At 42.8% G+C, this 17977-nt stretch overlaps 1 protein-coding gene across 1 annotated transcript; it reads left to right on the forward strand.

Annotated features, from left to right (window-relative positions):
• Window positions 1–46: 46 nt before the first annotated feature.
• SMN2 (survival of motor neuron 2, centromeric) lies at window positions 47–11756 on the forward strand. The gene is made up of 9 exons (XM_077288019.1): window positions 47–200; window positions 1557–1628; window positions 2364–2492; window positions 6164–6364; window positions 6982–7137; window positions 7306–7377; window positions 8999–9109; window positions 10749–10821; window positions 11064–11756. The coding sequence occupies exons 1-8, from the start codon at window positions 147–149 to the stop codon at window positions 10803–10805; spliced, it is 852 nt and encodes a 283-aa protein (XP_077144134.1). The 5' UTR covers window positions 47–146; the 3' UTR covers window positions 10806–10821; window positions 11064–11756.
• The last annotated feature ends 6221 nt before the right edge of the window (window positions 11757–17977 follow it).

The raw sequence follows: 17977 nt of genomic DNA on the forward strand, positions 1-17977 counted from the left end.
CAGCACGCCAGCGGGCGATAAGCGCAGTCTCCACCAGGGGGCGCTGATCAGGTATGTTCTTAGCTGTCTCTCCCACAGCTCGGTGGTGGTGACGTAGGACGGATGCCCTAGTGGGTCAGTACGTGACTGTGTGCTTACGGCGTGCTATGGCCGGGCTGGAGGAGAGTGGGGAGATTTTGTTCCGGCGCGGAGCTGGTCAGGTACCGATCATTGGACTGCTGCGGTGTGGTGCGTGGTACTGAGCCCCCAGTTACCCGGAGGTGTCAGTGCACGGGGGGACATGTAATCACATGACCGGGGGTTAGTAGGACGAGCTGGGATGTGCTGTCCCATGAGCAGTAATCTCACTGACTTCCCTCTATGAGAACCTTACCTAGGACTGTGCGGGGTTGTCAGGCAGCTGTGTCCACTCTGCAGTGGTGCATGGAAGTCCCTGCCACAGGGGAAGCTCCTGTGCTGTAGTCCAGACGTATCTTCCGATTAGTGGTCAGTTGTCTACAGAGGCCCCCGCTGCAGTGGATGCAAACAGCGATTTATTGTTACAGATTCTTCTGAGGGTCCTGTAACTTTTACAGAAAGGTTTGCTGCTAGTGCTCACCCCCTCTGCCGATGCCCCCCCGCCTGCCGCCAGTGCGCCGCCTACCTGCTGATACCCCCCCCCCCCCCGCCTGCCTTTGCCCGCCCCCTCTTCCGATGCCCCCCCCCCCCCCGTCTGCCTGCTGCTAGTGCCTGGTCAACCTGCCGATACCCCCCCGCCTGCTGCCATTTCCTCCCCCCCCCCCACCTGTCAGTGCTTCATACCCCCCCCCCCCCCCCTCATGTGAATGAATTATGCCACTGGCAAAATGTAAAGGGTTGTGATCAATTTTCTGTGTACACACGTTACCCCCTCCCCCAATATATGTGGGGTCATATTCACCACCCCGTCATCTTTTCTCCTATTTTTGATTGTGTTTTGCAACACTCTATGTAAAACATTGTATAAAATAATGTATATTCAAAAGTAAAGGGCCCATTACTGATCCCTGTAGTACCCCTAATGTGAGTGTTCAGTTAATAACCACCCTGTTTCCTATCACTGAGGCAGTCGTTTACCCAGTTACATATATTTTCCAATATTCCCATAATTCTCATTTTATGTAACCACCTTTTATGCGGCGCTGTATCAAATACTTTTGGAAAGCTCAGATAGACAACATCCTCTGTGTTTCCCTGGTCAGTCTGGAAATGACCTTCTCGTAGAAGCTGATCAGATTAGTCTGAAGGACTGATCCATCATAAACCTGTGTTGGTGTATGAGTTGTTTTTTCAAGGAGAGTTTCAGGATAACTCTCTTCGAAGACCCTCACATACTTTGACCATGGTAGAAGTTAAACTTATCGGCCTATAGTTTAATATTGGCACCACATTTGCAATATGCACAGAGTAGTGAGTGCCCTTCTCACAAGAGCTTACAATCTAGGAGGAAATACAGGGGTCAGCTACTGTCTGCCACATCACGAGGTGGTCTTCATGCTCATGTATATTAACAGCTCTTACTTTCCTGTTTGTGTTAGAGTGATGATTCGGACATCTGGGATGATACTGCACTGATCAAGGCTTACGATAAAGCCGTGTCCTCATTCAAGGTTTGTTTTCTTCATCTTGTGTATTGTCTTTTTCTAATCTGAAGAGCAGACTGGTTTATTGCATTTAATGCAGCACATATGAACAGACGGGACCCTATACCTTTTATATGCACAGCCCTGTCATGTTGTGAACTAAGAGTACAGTAGAATGGACACGCAGACTGTACGCTGATGGTAAGAATGGACACGCAGACTGTACGCTGATGGTAAGAATGGACACGCAGACTGTACGCTGATGGTAAGAATGGACACGCAGACTGTACGCTGATGGTAAGAATGGACACGCAGACTGTACGCTGATGGTAAGAATGGACACGCAGACTGTACGCTGATGGTAAGAATGGACACGCAGACTGTACGCTGATGGTAAGAATGGACACGCAGACTGTACGCTGATGGTAAGAATGGACACGCAGACTGTACGCTGATGGTAAGAATGGACACGCAGACTGTACGCTGATGGTAAGAATGGACACGCAGACTGTACGCTGATGGTAAGAATGGACACGCAGACTGTACGCTGATGGTAAGAATGGACACGCAGACTGTACGCTGATGGTAAGAATGGACACGCAGACTGTACGCTGATGGTAAGAATGGACACGCAGACTGTACGCTGATCCAAAACACTGATGTCAGTGTCATTTTTTTTCACGGACGTGTGAATGAAGCCTAATGTAGGTATAAGATTCCTCTCATTATAAGGATATATGGTAATGTATTATCTACTTTCAGAAAGCCCTGAAGAATGGAGGAGATTTTAATATGGAACCTGAGTCATCAGAGAAAAATACCAAAGCGAAAAGGAAAAATAACAAGAAAAACAGGAGCCGGAAGAAGATCAATGCTGCTCCTTTAAAAAAGGTGGTGTATTCCTATTCACATTTGTGAAATGACTTTAGTCCCACACAAACCTGTTTAGTCCCACACAAACCTGGACTGATGTCGGGCAGGAAGAGGAACACATTGTGACATTTAAGAAATGCAGCTTTTGTCTTATACAATGAAAATGATAATTCAGGGTTGTGCCTTGACTCTGTTATTCCTCAAGAAAACTTAAAAATAAATTGACAGCTAAGTATTGCCATTGTCCTTGTCAATGAGTGTGTCCACACACAGTCTGATACAGTCCACTGTGTGCCTGAAGTATGATAAAAGGGGCACAATTTATCACAGTATTTAATAAAATCCTGACCTCAATTTTCATACATCTAAAAGAATTACAGAAGAATAGCAGCAGGGAAAGCCTAAAATGCTCCAGAATTGTCAAAGGGAACCTATCTGCTGACACCCCTAAACCACCACCATGTCTGTACCCTTTTTTTGCATTTTAACAAGCCGCTTTTTGCTGCATTGACTACAATCATAAGCATGACCCTGTGTATGTGGGCGAGATAATTTGCAAGAGCGCCATCACCGCCAGCTCTTTGCAATCCTCACGGATGGTGGAGATGTTGAGGAGAAACATAAGATCAAATACTTAATTAACCTCAAGACATAAGAGATTGAAACAATCCATAAAGTGTATTATTTCACCTTACATAAACTTGCTCGGATCAAAGTGTGACACTAAAGATGGCTGCCATTTCCTGTTTCAACACACACCATGTTCTGGTATCCAAGATGACGCCCACACTGATGACCTCATGGATCCGTCCACGATGATGCCCACCCTGATGACCTCATGGACCAACCCAGCCTGATGACTTCATGGACCCGCCCATGGACTAGCTCATTGCCCGACCCACTATCCAATGCAATACATCCGATCACTCCCATTTTAGAGCTAACCGAGCCCCCTTACAGGGGTTATATAAATCTAAATAAAGGTCTTGGAGCTGAGCCATAGTTTGATCAAGAACAGCTTACATCCGACTGTGTATATAATGTATTTCTTTAGTGCGCACTTGATCAACATCCATTAGGCCAGGAGTAGGCAACTAGTGAACATTTCTTATTGTTCAACCTAACAGAGATCTACATCACTGCTACCTCCCTGGGCATGGCCAGTGCGCCAATGAAGTGCGTTATGTACACCCGACTTCATTGCATATTCTCAGGATGGGAAGACATTAAGCGCATGCCCAATATGACATTGAAGAACAAATGACAGACATGACCCAGAAGGCTTTTACTGCTTTTGTAGAGTGAGCCGTGCTCTGCTGACAAAGATCTGGCTTAGACTAATCTTCCGCAATGACAGATTGATATCAGCGAGCAATGGCAGCCCTAGAGGCAAAAACAGGTCTGAATCTCAGGTCAGTGTCTGCTCAAGTGTGACACTAAGCTAAACTAAATTGCTAGGTGTCGGCCGGCCAGGTGTAGTCTGTTGGGGGATGAGGCCGCTTTTCTCTTAAGATGTATTCTCCGGGAGGCAGCATACAGTCATATGAAAAAGTTTGGGCACCCCTATTAATCTTAAGCTTAATGTTTTATAAAAAAAAAATTTTTTGCAACAGCTATTTCAGTTTCATATATCTAATAACTGTTGGACACAGTAATGTTTCTGCCTTGAAATGAGGTTTATTGTACTAACAGAAAATGTGCAATCTGCATTCAAACAAAATTTGACAGGTGCATAAGTATGGGCACCCTTATCATTTTCTTGTTTTAAATACTCCTACCTACTTTTTACTGACTTACTAAAGCACTTTTTTTGGTTTTGTAACCTCATTGAGCTTTGAACTTCATAGATAGGTGTATGCAATCATGAGAAAAGCTACTTAAAGTGGCCACTTGCAAGTTGTTCTCCTGTTTGAATCTCCTCCGAAGAGTGGCATCATGGGCTCCTCAAAACAACTGTCAAGTGATCTGAAAACAAAGATTATTCAATCAGTTGTTCAGGGGAAGGATACAAAAAGCTGTCTCAGAGGTCAATTTCCACTATGAGGAACATAGTAAGGAAATGGAAGAACACAGGTACAGTTCTTGTTAAGGCCAGAAGTGGCAGGCCAAGAAAAACATCAGAAAGGCAGAGAAGAAGAATGGTGAGATCAGTCAAGGACATTCCTCAGGCCACCTGCAGAGATCTGCAGCATCAACTTGCTGCAGATGGTGTCACTGTGCATCGGTCAACTATACAACGCACTTTTCACAAGGAGAAGCTGTATGGGAGAGTGATGCGAAAGAAGCCGTTTCTGCAAGCACGCCACAAACAGAGTCGGCTAAGGTATGCAAAAGCACATTTGGAGAAGCCAATTTCTTTTTGGAAGAAGGTCCTGTGGACTGATGAAACCAAGATTGAGTTGTTTGGTAATACATAAAGGCGTTATGCATGGCGGCAAAAAAACACAGTGCGTTGTATAGTTGACGATGCACAGTGACACCATCTGCAGCAAGTTGATGCTGCAGCTCTCTGGAGATGGTCTGAGGATTGTCCTTGACTGATTTCACCATTCTTCTTCTCTGCCTTTCTGATGTTTTTCTTGGCCTGCCACTTCTGGCCTTAACAAGAACTGTACCTGTGTTCTTCCATTTCCTTACTATGTTCCTCACAGTGGAAATTGACAGGTTAAATCTCTGAGACAGCTTTTTGTATCCTTCCCTTGAACAACTGTGTTGAATAATCTTTGTTTTCAGATCATTTGACAGTTTTTTTTGAGGAGCCCATGATGCCACTCTTCAGAGGAGATTCAAACAGGAGAACAACTTGCAAGTGGCCACTTTAAGTAGCTTTTCTCATGATTGCATACACCTAGCTATGAAGTTCAAAGCTCAATGAGGTTACAAAACCAAAAAAAGTGCTTTAGTAAGTCAGTAAAAAGTAGGTAGGAGTATTTAAAACAAGAAAATGATAAGGGTGCCCATACTTATGCACCTGTCAAATTTTGTTTGAATGCAGAGTGCACATTTTCTGTTAGTACAATAAACCTCATTTCAAGGCAGAAACATTACTGTGTCCAACAGTTATTAGATATATGAAACTGAAATAGCTGTTGCAAAAAAAAAAACAATTTTTATAAAACATTAAGCTTAAGATTAATAGGGGTGCCCAAACTTTTTCATATGACTGTATACCTTATAGTTCTCATGTCCCTCAATGAAACGTATCCAGTACTAGTTCACTATGCAGCAGACATGTCGGCCATGCTGCAGATCACCGCCTGCCACTGACAGCTTTGCTTTTTAAATCGTTTCAAAATATATTTTGTACAGTGGGGAAAAAAGGTATTTAGTCAGCCACCAATTGTGCAAGTTCTCCCACTTTAAAAGATGAGAGGCGCTGCCAGCAACAGAGAATCTTCAGAGTGAACAATGCACGCTGAGGGGTTTCAGAAGTCTGCAGTCACATAGTCATTGCAGACTTGGTGTTTTAGACCAGACAACCCCTTTTAAGGTGAACCTTCATGTCTACTTAACCAAAAAGAAGTATCTATTGTCATTTAAGAAAAAAGGAAAGGTTCCACTATCTTCAATATGTAAAGTTTATTTCAACATTAAAAGGATTAATCCGGCTAGACATGACAGCGCGTTTCGAATGCACAACCTGTGTTCTTTATCAGACTAAACATTGTCATTTACCTGCTTTGTTCTAGTGGAGAGTTGGGGACTCTTGTAATGCAGTCTGGTCAGAGGATGGCAACTTGTACCCCGCCACCATTACTTCTATTGATGCCAAGAGAGGGACTTGTATAGTCACATATACCGGCTATGGGAATAATGAAGAACAGAGTTTGGTTGATTTGCGTTTCCCAGACAGTTCTGAAGGAGAAAGTGACCCAAGAGACGTAGTGCAGGTAAGAATCTGCAGCATTGGTGAGCGTTATCGAAATTTGCTTTATTTTACTAAAATTTGATAAGACTAGTGTCTGTTACAGTCACTGTGAGGAAATTGTATTTGTTAGAAAATGTAGTGGATGCCTTCAAGAAAATGTTTTCCATCTAATAGGATTCGCTTTTGCAAAGCATACACTGACACACAATGACATGTAAGTGGAGGCCTGTATGACCGCTCCATGAAGTCCTTGCATTGGACTGTCATTAGCGGTTTGGTGCATCTGGGTAATGCGATTTTTCTGTCTTGGAATGACTACTCTGGGGAAAATGCCTCATTGATTCTTCGTGGCATGAAACTTTGCTTGATTCTGTATAAATGTATGAACCTTCTGTACATCTGTCTGAACTCTGAAGCTCATGGAAGTACAGTGTGAGCCCATAGATTTCCATGGGTGCAAGATTATGGATTAGTTTTATGGCCGTGTGCTTGAACATTCCAGCAGATCTTTGCAACTATGCTTTGCAAACAAAGTGAGCAGCCTACAAGTCCCTCTGATCTCTCCTTCTAAAACACGAATGTCAGCAGTGCAATGTATGATTTTGTGGCTAGCCTTTCAATTACGTGGTTCTCTTTAAGGATATAAATGGGGATGAACACTCAACAGATGAAAGTGACAAGTCTTCCAGAGCGTCTGACAGCAGAGATGAGAACAGAGCAGCCGCGCCAAAGTTCTCCCACTGGAATCTTCCCTTCCCACCTGGTGCACCCCCATTTATGCCTGGGTTCGGACAGGTAACTATTAAATCAAGTATGATTGGGACTAGTTGTAAATGGCTTTCAGCAGGGAAGGAGTTCCCAACTCAAATTTTTTTTTTTTGCCATAAACATCCTTCTGTATGTGCTTTGTGGGAATCACCCTTCAAAATCCTCCTATAGAAATGATATCTTATCTATTTACAGCATGGGGAGAAATCGAGTCAAGCACACCCCTTTCTTCCTGGATGGCCACCATCATTCCCTCCCGGTCCTCCTGTAAGTTATTTTCTTGCCACATTATTCAGGAGATCATATTTACATACAATTATGTGCTAAAGTAAATGCATGTGTGGAAAAATGCTGCAATGTAAGAATGCTTTCAAAAATAGAAATGCTGTTAGTTTGTTTTTATCAATTAACAAAATGCAAAATGAACAAACAAAAGAGAAATCCAAATCAAATCTCAGACCCTGTTCACACATGCACATGCTTTATGTCAAGGTTTCCAGTGTTTGGTACCAGGAATAGCACATTATGTAGCAGTCTTCTCTCGGCATCAGATATACTTGAACCCTAGCGGACCCCATTACGCCATAAGACTGTCAGGTTTTATTTAGATGCTGGGGAATAAAAAGCACAATGGGGTCTTATCCACTGGTCAGTAATTACAGGGGGCGCTCACCTGATTGGTATCACACAGCAATGAATGGATAGGAGTTATCAGCAGCTGCTGTTCCACAGGTTAATAACCCGGTAATGTGTCAGGAAGGAATAAGTGGGTTCTCTGTTCCGCTGATGAAGACCCCCAAAAAAAGTACGATCTAGTATGTGGTTTTTGCTAATGAAGTCGGATAACGTTGATAATAAACTGCAATAAATCATCTCGTCTCCTGAGATTTTCTTTTGCATCTTCATCAGCAGCGCAGAGAATCCTCTTATTCCCTGGCAGGTTTTCTCTGAATCTTCTCTGACATTGCAGTGATGGTAGAAGCTCATTGTCACTGTCCATTAGTTGTGAAAATGGGGCATTTACTAGAGACCTGATGCAGAGCGAATGAGTGACGGTGTAGAGGAATTTGCTTTTTATAGACTCCGCTCCAGCAATTCTGTTCCCTGATGTTTTATCCTTAAAGTAACATTAGATGGTTAGGTGCATTGGTATATGGTTTAGTTGGGGTTTGTATTATGAGGTGGTGCTGTAGTTGCGTGATGTAATCCTAGCACATAATATGGAGGTTTTAAAGGGATATTTTCCTAAACTCATTTATGCCTCATTGTACTTATTAGCTAAAATAATTAATATTTGCAATTAAAACCAAGTGGAAAAAAATAAATAAAACGTTCCTTAGTAGTAATGAGCAAACGTGCTCAGATAAGGTGTTATCTGAGCATGCTTGGGTGCTATTAGAGTGACTTGGGCATACTTGAAAAATATATGTTCGAGCCCCCTCAGCTGCGGGTCTCCTAGCTGCTCGACAGCCGTAACACATGCAGTGATTGCCTAACAAACACAAGGGCTCATTCGTCCCCGCAGGCCAGTAGATCAGATTGGTGGGGGTCTGACACCTGGCACCCCCACTGATCAGCTGTTTGCAGCTCCCATGGTGGCCCGAAGTACATAGTGAGTGTGCTGAGGAAGAAATGCACAGCTCCATGCATGGTGTAATGGTCATTATGTAGTACTGCAGTTAAGCTCATAATGAAGTGACTAGGAGCTGAGCTACAGTATCCACGAATGGTCACTACACCGTGTATGGAGCCTTGTGTACATCCAGCAGCCGGGGGGGGGGGGGAGCTGTCGGACCACCACCGATCTGATATTGATGACTTGGTCACGTGAAAATAAAATGATGGGAAGTCGACAGAACAATCACTAACATTTCTGCTTTGTGTGTAGTTGATCCCCCCTCCGCCTCCCATGGGTCCTGATATTGCTGAAGACGATGAAGCTTTGGGAAGCATGTTAATTGCCTGGTACATGAGTGGCTACCATACTGGTTACTACCTGGTAAGTGGAGCCATCACAGCTTTCCTGCCAACATAGGATACTGTTAAGACCTGTGTTTTGCTATACTTAATTTTTTTATTTTTTTTATTTTAACCCCTTCCTGAAACAAATGTTCTGTTTTTGAGCTACCATTTTTTGCGCTTCTTCCAAGAGCTATAACTTTATTTTTTCATCAACATAGCGATGTGAGGTCTTGTCTTTGGTGTTACACTTTTGCATGACTCCATTCACTTTACCATGTAATTTACTAAATAAATGAGGAAATTATTATTATAATATTATGAAAAACCATTTTTTGTTTTTATGGCTTTCATTATTTCGTAAACATGTCCTGCAAATATTATTCTTCATGTCAGTATGATTGACGATGCCAAAGTTTTATTAGGATTTTTTTTTACTGTTTGAGTGGTCAAAAAAAATGTGGCTTTTATCTATATTTTGTGAAACCCGTACAATTTTTTTTTAAAGAGGTAAATTTATTTTGATGTTCTTTACATTTTATTTGTGAAAATATGGGAATTTTGGCAAAAATATTGACATTTTCATACTTTTAATTTTTGTGTACTTAAACAATAGAGTTGTCACACAAAATAGATACTAAATAACATTTCTCACACGTCTACTTTACATCAGCACAATTTTGGAAACGTAATTTATTTTTGTTAGGAAGTTACAAGGGTTAAAAGTTTACCAGCAATTTTCTTAATTTTCCCCCAAAATTTTTGGAAAACCAACTTTTTGGGACCACATTACATTTGAGGTGACTTAGAAGGTTGTAAATGACAGAAAATACCCCCAAAAGTGACACCATTTTATAAACTACACCCCTCAGTGGGTGTTTATGCTGTCCCTCCAGTGGTAAAATTGATGAGGCTGCTTTCACACTACGTTCATGCACCCATTTGGTGGCCCAGTCGAGACTTGTGTCCAAACCCCCTGCATAACGGGAATCGGGATTATGTGCCGACAGGGCCATAGACTATAATGGAGCCGACAGAGCAAGCGTGCGCTCTGCTGTTCATCATTTTTGGGTGTGTATACCTACTGGAGGCGAACACTCAGACGTAGTAGACGGAGTCTGAGTATTTACCTCCCAATAGGTGTGCACGCCCGAAAATTATGCTGTAGCACTTTGGTATGGCAGTATATAGTAAAGTGAGACTTTCTACAAAAAAAAAAAAAAAAAACAATCCACCCAAATGCTTGGCTTCACAGGAGGACAACCCATCGGTTCTCATTATCGTATTTCTGGGAAGATGATGGAAGCCATGAATGTCGCTGTCAGAGATTGACCGTGGAATTTAAATAGCAACCGGCAGCTTTTTCCAGCCGCTGCTGTTGCACAGCAGGTGTCATGCTTGGCATTGTGCAGGCTCGGCTCCTGAGCCCGCTCCATACACCCACAGCGACCACATGCTGTAAATTTGTCATGCAATTATCAGGTTAATTTAAAAAGACAATAGAGCACAAAACCAGATATGTAGCTATTTCTCAGAGAAACATTGAGCCTGCAGTGTGAAAGCAGCTAATGTGTTTTATCACCCAATAGCCAACACTATTCTGTTTCTTCATAAAGAGTGGAAAGGAAATACAACATTTAAGCGACACCTCTCGTATATCAAATCTTGTTTCCTTTCAGGGTTTAAAGCAGAGTCGAATGGAAGCTTCATATGGAAGATATTCACATCCCAAATAATACCAACCAGCGACATGTGAGTATCATGGCACTGAGAATGTCTATAGTACCAATAGCATACCTGGATATGTAAGAGCTATTAGTTTGTACTCCGCACCCAACAAGGGGATAACCTGTACTCTGCTTGTAATTGGACCTTTCTGAAGCAAAATCAGGGACTTAAAACAAACATCCCTTTAAATAAAAATTAAAGAATTTTTGCTGACTTCTAATATTCCTGTACAATTCTAACTTTTTTTTTCCCGTATATCCTTACAGCTGGCATCTCTCCCAGGGAGAGGATAGGACTATCGGTGACAAGAAAGACGGACATTTCTTTTTTTTCTTTTTCTTTTTTTTGTATTGTTCCTTTCATCTGATTATAGTTGTCCTCGCATGTCTGTATGTTTCTTTAAAATGAACCTCCATATACAGTTTTAGAATGCTGAAAATAAAAAGGATTAATGAATTTAATAATCACACAATTGTGCAATAATAATAATTAGAAACCATGTGGATTTGGCTGATCCAAGAGCAAGAAAATGGGCATGGCAACTAAAGTGGGAAGGGGGTCATATGAAGACACATTTAATGATGCCCCCCTCTGACACTCTGATGGGTGCGCAGTCATAGCTTGCCCTCATAGGGTATCACATAAAGCTATCGCAGATGGCAGGTTAGTGTAGTCCTGGCCTCAGCATGTGCTCTATGTGATAACTTCTCTCTTGGTCTGGGTCCCATTATGTATTAAATTGTCATTAGTGATGGATTAGATCACATCGTCACACATTTTTCCCTTCTGTTGTGTGCAGTATTTAGAGGACATAGGTTTTGTTCTGCGAGGGGACTCCGTTCGGACCTCTTGCTTCGTTGAATGTTTTTGATTTATCTCTGTAAACCTCTCAATATTCCTTAAAATATTTACAGTTTACTGATTGAATTTTTTTTGTAATAAAATAAAGAAAAACTCTTGTCATTTTTTTTTTTTTTCCTCATTTCTAATATAGAACATTTTATAGCTACTCGCTGAGAACTGATTCAGCAGAGTCGGGGTATTTTGTTTAATATGGAATAATTTTTTAAATAGCACCGTGAAGTTTACTTAGAGGGGTGTTCTCATGGGATGTGGAATTACTTCCCAATCACTGAATGTCTGTCTGCTGGTACATCCACCGATCCGGAGAATCAGGCTCTTAAGAGCCTGTGTGAATAGAGCATGTCCAGTCATGCACACTGCCGCTTCATTCATTTTTATGGGAGTGCAGAAGATCAGCCGACCACTGTACTTGGTTATCTCGGGCAGTCCTATTAAGAATGAAGGCAGTGCCAGTGCGCATGAAGGACCTCTGCTCCAGTTTCTCAGGATTAGTGGACCTAGCGAAAAAAAAACGCCAGTGATCGGGAAATTATCCCATGGATACCCCTGATAATATCCCTTTTAAAGCGCTATACAAAAGTATACAAAAAAGTAATTCATCAGCAGATAACATTGCTGAACATGGTGCACAAAGATCGTCATTCAGAGAAATAATATTTATGAATGCGCTTTATATCTTGCATATACAAAGTATTCAGCGCTCACCGATTTGTTTGTGTTTTCTTAACGGCCTTCGGCTCAATCTAGAACCATGGCAACTTTATGGATGAATGATTTTGTACAAAATGCTAAAGTACACTCCTGTACTTATTACCAGGACTGTGGAATCTGAGTCAGTGACTATTTTGATGGTGTCGGTATAAAATGGACCGCCTCTGACTCCTAAAATATATAATTTGGGTACAGTAGTACAATGCAGGATGTGCTGTAATTTTTTTTTTTTCCTAAGAATTTGGGAAAGTTATGAAATGTCCTATAAATGTCTGTTCTGTTCCTCATCTAAGAATCTCAGCTTTTAGCTGAGATGAATCTGTGCTGCACTTTATGCACATGCTCAGTAGTGACCAGTGCTGTGGAGTCCGAGTCTAGGAAATTGAGAAGTTGGAGGTTTGGCTCTCCATCTCTGTACTACCCAAAGTTATTCGTTGAGGTCAGGGATCTTATTAAAAAAAAAAAAAGTAAGGCAGGTAACATGCTCAGGACATTCATCAAATTTTGACTCTTACATTAAAACTGGTTTTGTCACTCTGTAAGGGGTTACAAGGACTGATGTGTGCCCCTATCCCTTTAATTACGTTCTGGTTAAATGTGATTCATTAATACAGAATGCGCCGCGTTGTCCAGTACTGTGTATGTTATATTATACTAGAGTGAACGTAGTATAAGATAGGAATTCCATATAGTAAATAGTTAATATAGGAAGGGCCAGCTGTGGGTAAGACGAGTATTTCCTCTTTATAGTCCAGTGAAGACAGGGAGCTGGTACAGCTCAGAAGGGCAGGGATCCCCAGGCGTCCCGTAGGGCTTCAGAGCCCGGGACAACACAGTGACCCTGCAATGTTGAAGAAAGAAGGTTCCCAGCCATCCAGGGCCAGAGCAAGAGCAGCAGAGATAGCAGTGGCTGCTGTAGTAGTAATTGGAGCTGCAGGAGAAGTCATAGCAGCACCGAAGGGCAGGTCGCTCACCATGTGGCAGATCATCGCGTGGGCTGATGCCCCCATATCTGGTGTGAACCTCCAAGCGCAGAGAGTGAACAGGGAGGATGCTGAGGTGCCATTTGATACCGTCCGTCCCGGGCATGTGCTGTATGACAAGGAGAGAAGTCCAGGGAAAGCACGAGATATGTGCGTTGTGGAATCTGTTGTTGAAGCTGTAATGAATATGGATGTGCTGCGAAATCAAGAGAGTAAAGTTTTGCATTTGAAGTTTGAAACGGACTCTGCCTCTGTGCTCAACAACGCCAGTAGCTGAACTTCAGCAGCCCCATGGGACCCTGACTGTGCAGAGGGTGCAGCAGAAGGTATGCAAGAAAAGGGACATTGTTTATATGTGTCGGGAGGCCAGGGCGGGCGTAGCCAGATATGTTCAGCCACAGCGAAGGCCTTGGCTCTGCCCCTCACAACTCCACAGAATAATAATTTATATAGCGCCAATATATACTGTAGCACTTTACAATTGAACAGAGATGTGTACAGACAATAAAGACATTACAAAGTAACACGTAGTTCAACAGTTACAGAAGTGAGGATCCTGCTTGCAAGCTTACAATCTGAGTAAATGGGGAAATATGTAGAACGTGCTTGTCATGTACAGTCCTGCCATCATTCTAATAAATAGGGGAATGAAGGATGATGAAGCCAAGGCGGTGAAACGCGCGTTGAGGCTCCTTTTTTTCGCTGTCTGCACGCCCGCTCTCCACTGCTGTGATGTCTCAAGGTATGAGTATTCAGCCTGTTTACCCCTGGTATTACCCTTGGTATTTCCCTTAATGTCTGAGCATTATAGCAGAGCATTTGGTGGCCCCAGTATCTATACCTACAGCCTTTGTGGTTTGTTACTCTTTTATATATGATTATTTACCACTGGCTGTTGGAACTTATGGTATTTATGGGGTGTTTTTGCGGGGTGTGCAGCAGTGATTAGGATTATTTTTGTGTCGTCTTCAGCGCAACATTTTGACATCTTGTGCGCTGTTTTTCTCAGCTGTTTTCATACCTGTGCACCTTCTGTCTTTTTTGTATGATGTATTTACACATTTATTTGTAGGTTTTTTCAATAAATTTATACTTATTATTACCCTTGTCTGATATGGATTTCATGTACTAATTTTTCTATAATATTTATTGATATAATTACATGAGTTTTCAATTTTTTGCACTGAGTAGACCCTCGGTGGTTTCTTCTCCTTTTTTGGTTTATATGTATTGGCTGACAAGGGTTGCCCTTTGATAGCTCTGAGGGCTTTTTCTTGGGTTTTGCAGTTTAAGGTGACATTAAGCCTGGTTAATAATGGAGAGATGTCAATAAGACACCTATCCATTATTATTTGGGTCATTTTGAAGAAGCATATATACGGCTAATAACTTATTCTTGAAACATATCAAATTGTACCTCAGATATGTCGATGACCTGTTCTTTGTGTGGGATGGATCGGAGGAGAGTTTTACGCAATTTATTGCCTATCTTAATGACAACACTATGGGAATGTCCTTTACGTCATTTTTTGGGGGATCCCATTTAGATTTTCTGGATGTGTCCATAAAAATTGAGGGAGGGGAGATATGCACCTCCCTATATCGCAAACCGGTAGCCACCAATTCGGTTATGCACTATGATAGTTATCATCCTACCCACACGAAATGCTCGTTGCCATATAGCCAACTTTTGAGAACACGTAGAGCTAATAACACTCAAGAGGGCTTTGAACTACAATCTCGAGAACTAGGTCAGAGATTAAAGGGAGAGGGTACCCGGATAGAGTTTGGCAAGATGCAGTGAAGAAGATGAGTGAGGAGAGCCATGATAATGCTCGAGGGATACGAGACATAAAAGAAAAAAGGTTTATGTTTTGCTTCCAATACGGCCCTATGGACCAGTGCATATGAACCGCCATCAAGAAGAACTGGCATATTTTGGAGAAAGGTAAATATCTAGCTGGAATAGCGGCTAGGGGCCCTCTAATCTCCAATAGACGCAGTACGAGGGTCAGGGATATTTTAGTGCGAAACCGTATTACAAAAGATAAAAGAAATAATTGGTTAGAGCAGGGTGCCCCGAAGGGAAACTATCGCTGTGGACACTGCTCATATTGCAGATATCATGTTTCAGAGCGGGTCTTAAATATAGGACCCGTTACCCATAAGGTGACTCATTTTATTTCATGCAAAACGGATTATGTTGTATATGTGCTTTTTTGTCCGTATAGGCGTTATTATATAGGCAAAACGATACGGCATTTATACATACGGTTTAGAGAGCACTTTAAATCCATTACATCTAGCAAAGGGGTCCCTAGACTCATTAGCCATATCCGAGAAGCCCATGGGGGGAACCCCAGTGTAATGACCTTCGCTGGCATTGAGAAAGTAGCACCGTCTGAAAGAGGAAGTGATCTTCATAATCTTTTACTGAGACAGGAGGCTAGATGGATAATGCAAACAGAGGCGATGGGTCCGTTAGGACTGAACGACAGGGTAGACATGTCGATTTTCCTATGAATGGGATGATCTAGACTGCCTTCACGGGATATCTTATTATGAATAAGTGGGATAAGTTGTATTACCTTTAGGGGACGTATCATTACATACGTAAATTGTCTCTTTTTCTCTGAATTTTAGTAACGTATCTGTGTATAGGCCATATATTTTGTGCGATGTCTGGTAGAGTGGTGTTCCTATCTGATTCTATCATGTGTTATAGTTCACTGTAATTCGGTGATTTGTTTCCTGTGTTAACTTACATTTGGGACCCCAGGGATAGTTGAGATATGGGTTTGAGAATAATAGATAATAGATCATCCGCGCTGTGGAGATAGCTTTCTCCTTTCACAGTAATTATGTTCATGGTAATAACGTTTATATTATATTATTTTATTCATATAAGCTTAATATGTTAGAAGTAGCGCATAGGTTATTTACTTGCTTTTAATTGTTTTTAGTATTTTGTGCGGTGAGTGGGCGGGCTGAAGCAGGGAGGAGTTATGCTTATTGCAGGTACATCTTCTTGCGTCATGTCCGTCCATTCACAAACCTGTTGAAGCGCTTGAGCAGCGCGAAACTGCCATCGTTTGACCTGTACACTCTGATGTATATGCTCCCCCGAGCCGTGAAGATTTTACTACAATAAATTATCACTTGCTTTGAAGATCGGTGAGTGCTGCCGTCTCCTCTTTTACTTGCATCTATCCATTATTTATCCAATAGTAGTAAAGGATTAAAAATACACACACACATTATGAATAAAGTATTTTAATGAAATAAACACATGGGGTTTTAATATCTTTTTTCTCTTCGCCACGACAGCACCCACGGAGAGAGGGGATCCGCCCCTAGGAACAGGAAACCCTATGGAGAGATAAAAGGGGCGGTCCCCCTCGCTCCCACAGTTTGGTTTCCTGTTCCTATGGGAAATCCACGGAGAAGAGGATGCCTAGCCTGGATGCCGCTTGCGCAGTTTACCTGTGAGGACGGCAAGGGCTCCAGAGCTGGAAGCAGCGTCGGGGGTCCTGGTGTCAGCTTCCCCCCTCTGCTGGCAGACGCTGTGAGGCCAGGGCTGGAGAGTGCTGGCTCACAGAAAATCATCCGGCACGTCTGCGGGGAGTTAGCGCTGTAATGGGGAACGCTGCGCCGTCCTCGGCGAGCGCTTATACGGCGTGGAGCCCCGGTATGTCCCCCGGAAGTATAGGCTGAGAAGCTTCCGAGGAGAGGGAGGAGACGGCGCCGGCGCTGGTGCCGGTGACAGCGCGGGCATATGAAATATGGCCGCGACCCGGAAGTGATTAGCACTTCCGGGTTCAACAGGAAGAAGATGGCGGCCCCCATGTGAAAAGGACGCCGGCGGTAACGCTCCGGCGTCCAATATGGATTCGGCACAGGACCCTGCGATGTCTTCTATTGAGGCCACCGCAACTACTCCTCGCAGCCATGCCAGCAGCAGCAGCCGCTCCAAGCGGAGTGGATCTTCTAAAAAGAGCAAGCCTCTGCAGTCTCCTCCCCGTCAGCCGGTACCTTCACAGACGCTTCACTGGGGTGAGTGTACATCTACCCTATTAAGCTGATTGCTGTCCCCTCTTCTCTAACACTCTAGGCAAAATGTACTGAAAAAACGAAACACAAACAGTGTGCGATATGTCTTCAGCCCCTTCCGGATAGTTACACAAAGAAACTTTGTAAACCATGCATTGATTCCACCTTACGGGAAGAGGCCTCTGTTAAATCTGAGGACATTAGAGTGTTGATTAGAGAAGAACTACAAGCCCTGCATAGTTCGGGAAAAGAAACGCGTCCTAAGGGGACAAGAGAGTATGTTTCACCCATATCTGACCAATCTTCCGAATTAGAGGATGCAGATTCGGATGTTTCTAGGGATTATGTTTCCTCGGATGAGGATCAAGATACGTGCTTCCCCACCGACAGTATAGATAACCTGGTGAAATCTGTCCGTAACACTATGGGCATTGAGGATTCTAAGACCCCTAAAACACAGCAGGACATAATGTTCGCTGGGCTGTCCGAAAGGAAAAGACCCTCCTTTCCGGTGATAGCAGCAGTTAAAAATTTAATTAAAAAAGAGTGGGAAAGCCAGGGGCAGAGGGGAC

Source organism: Ranitomeya variabilis, chromosome 1, assembly GCF_051348905.1.
Source record: "Ranitomeya variabilis isolate aRanVar5 chromosome 1, aRanVar5.hap1, whole genome shotgun sequence".
In the NCBI taxonomy this organism is placed as follows: Eukaryota; Metazoa; Chordata; class Amphibia; order Anura; family Dendrobatidae; genus Ranitomeya; species Ranitomeya variabilis.

What these genes read in the sequence shown, in the direction of transcription:
- SMN2 (XM_077288019.1), top strand. Translation starts at nt 147, where the DNA reads ATGGCCGGGCTGGAGGAGAGTGGGGAGATTTTGTTCCGGCGCGGAGCT. An exon ending in TCCGGCGCGGAGCTGGTCAG is followed by an intron (nt 201 to 1,556) that starts GTACCGATCATT and finishes TGTTTGTGTTAG; the next exon opens with AGTGATGATTCGGACATCTG. An exon ending in TTATGCCTGGGTTCGGACAG is followed by an intron (nt 7,138 to 7,305) that starts GTAACTATTAAA and finishes ATCTATTTACAG; the next exon opens with CATGGGGAGAAATCGAGTCA.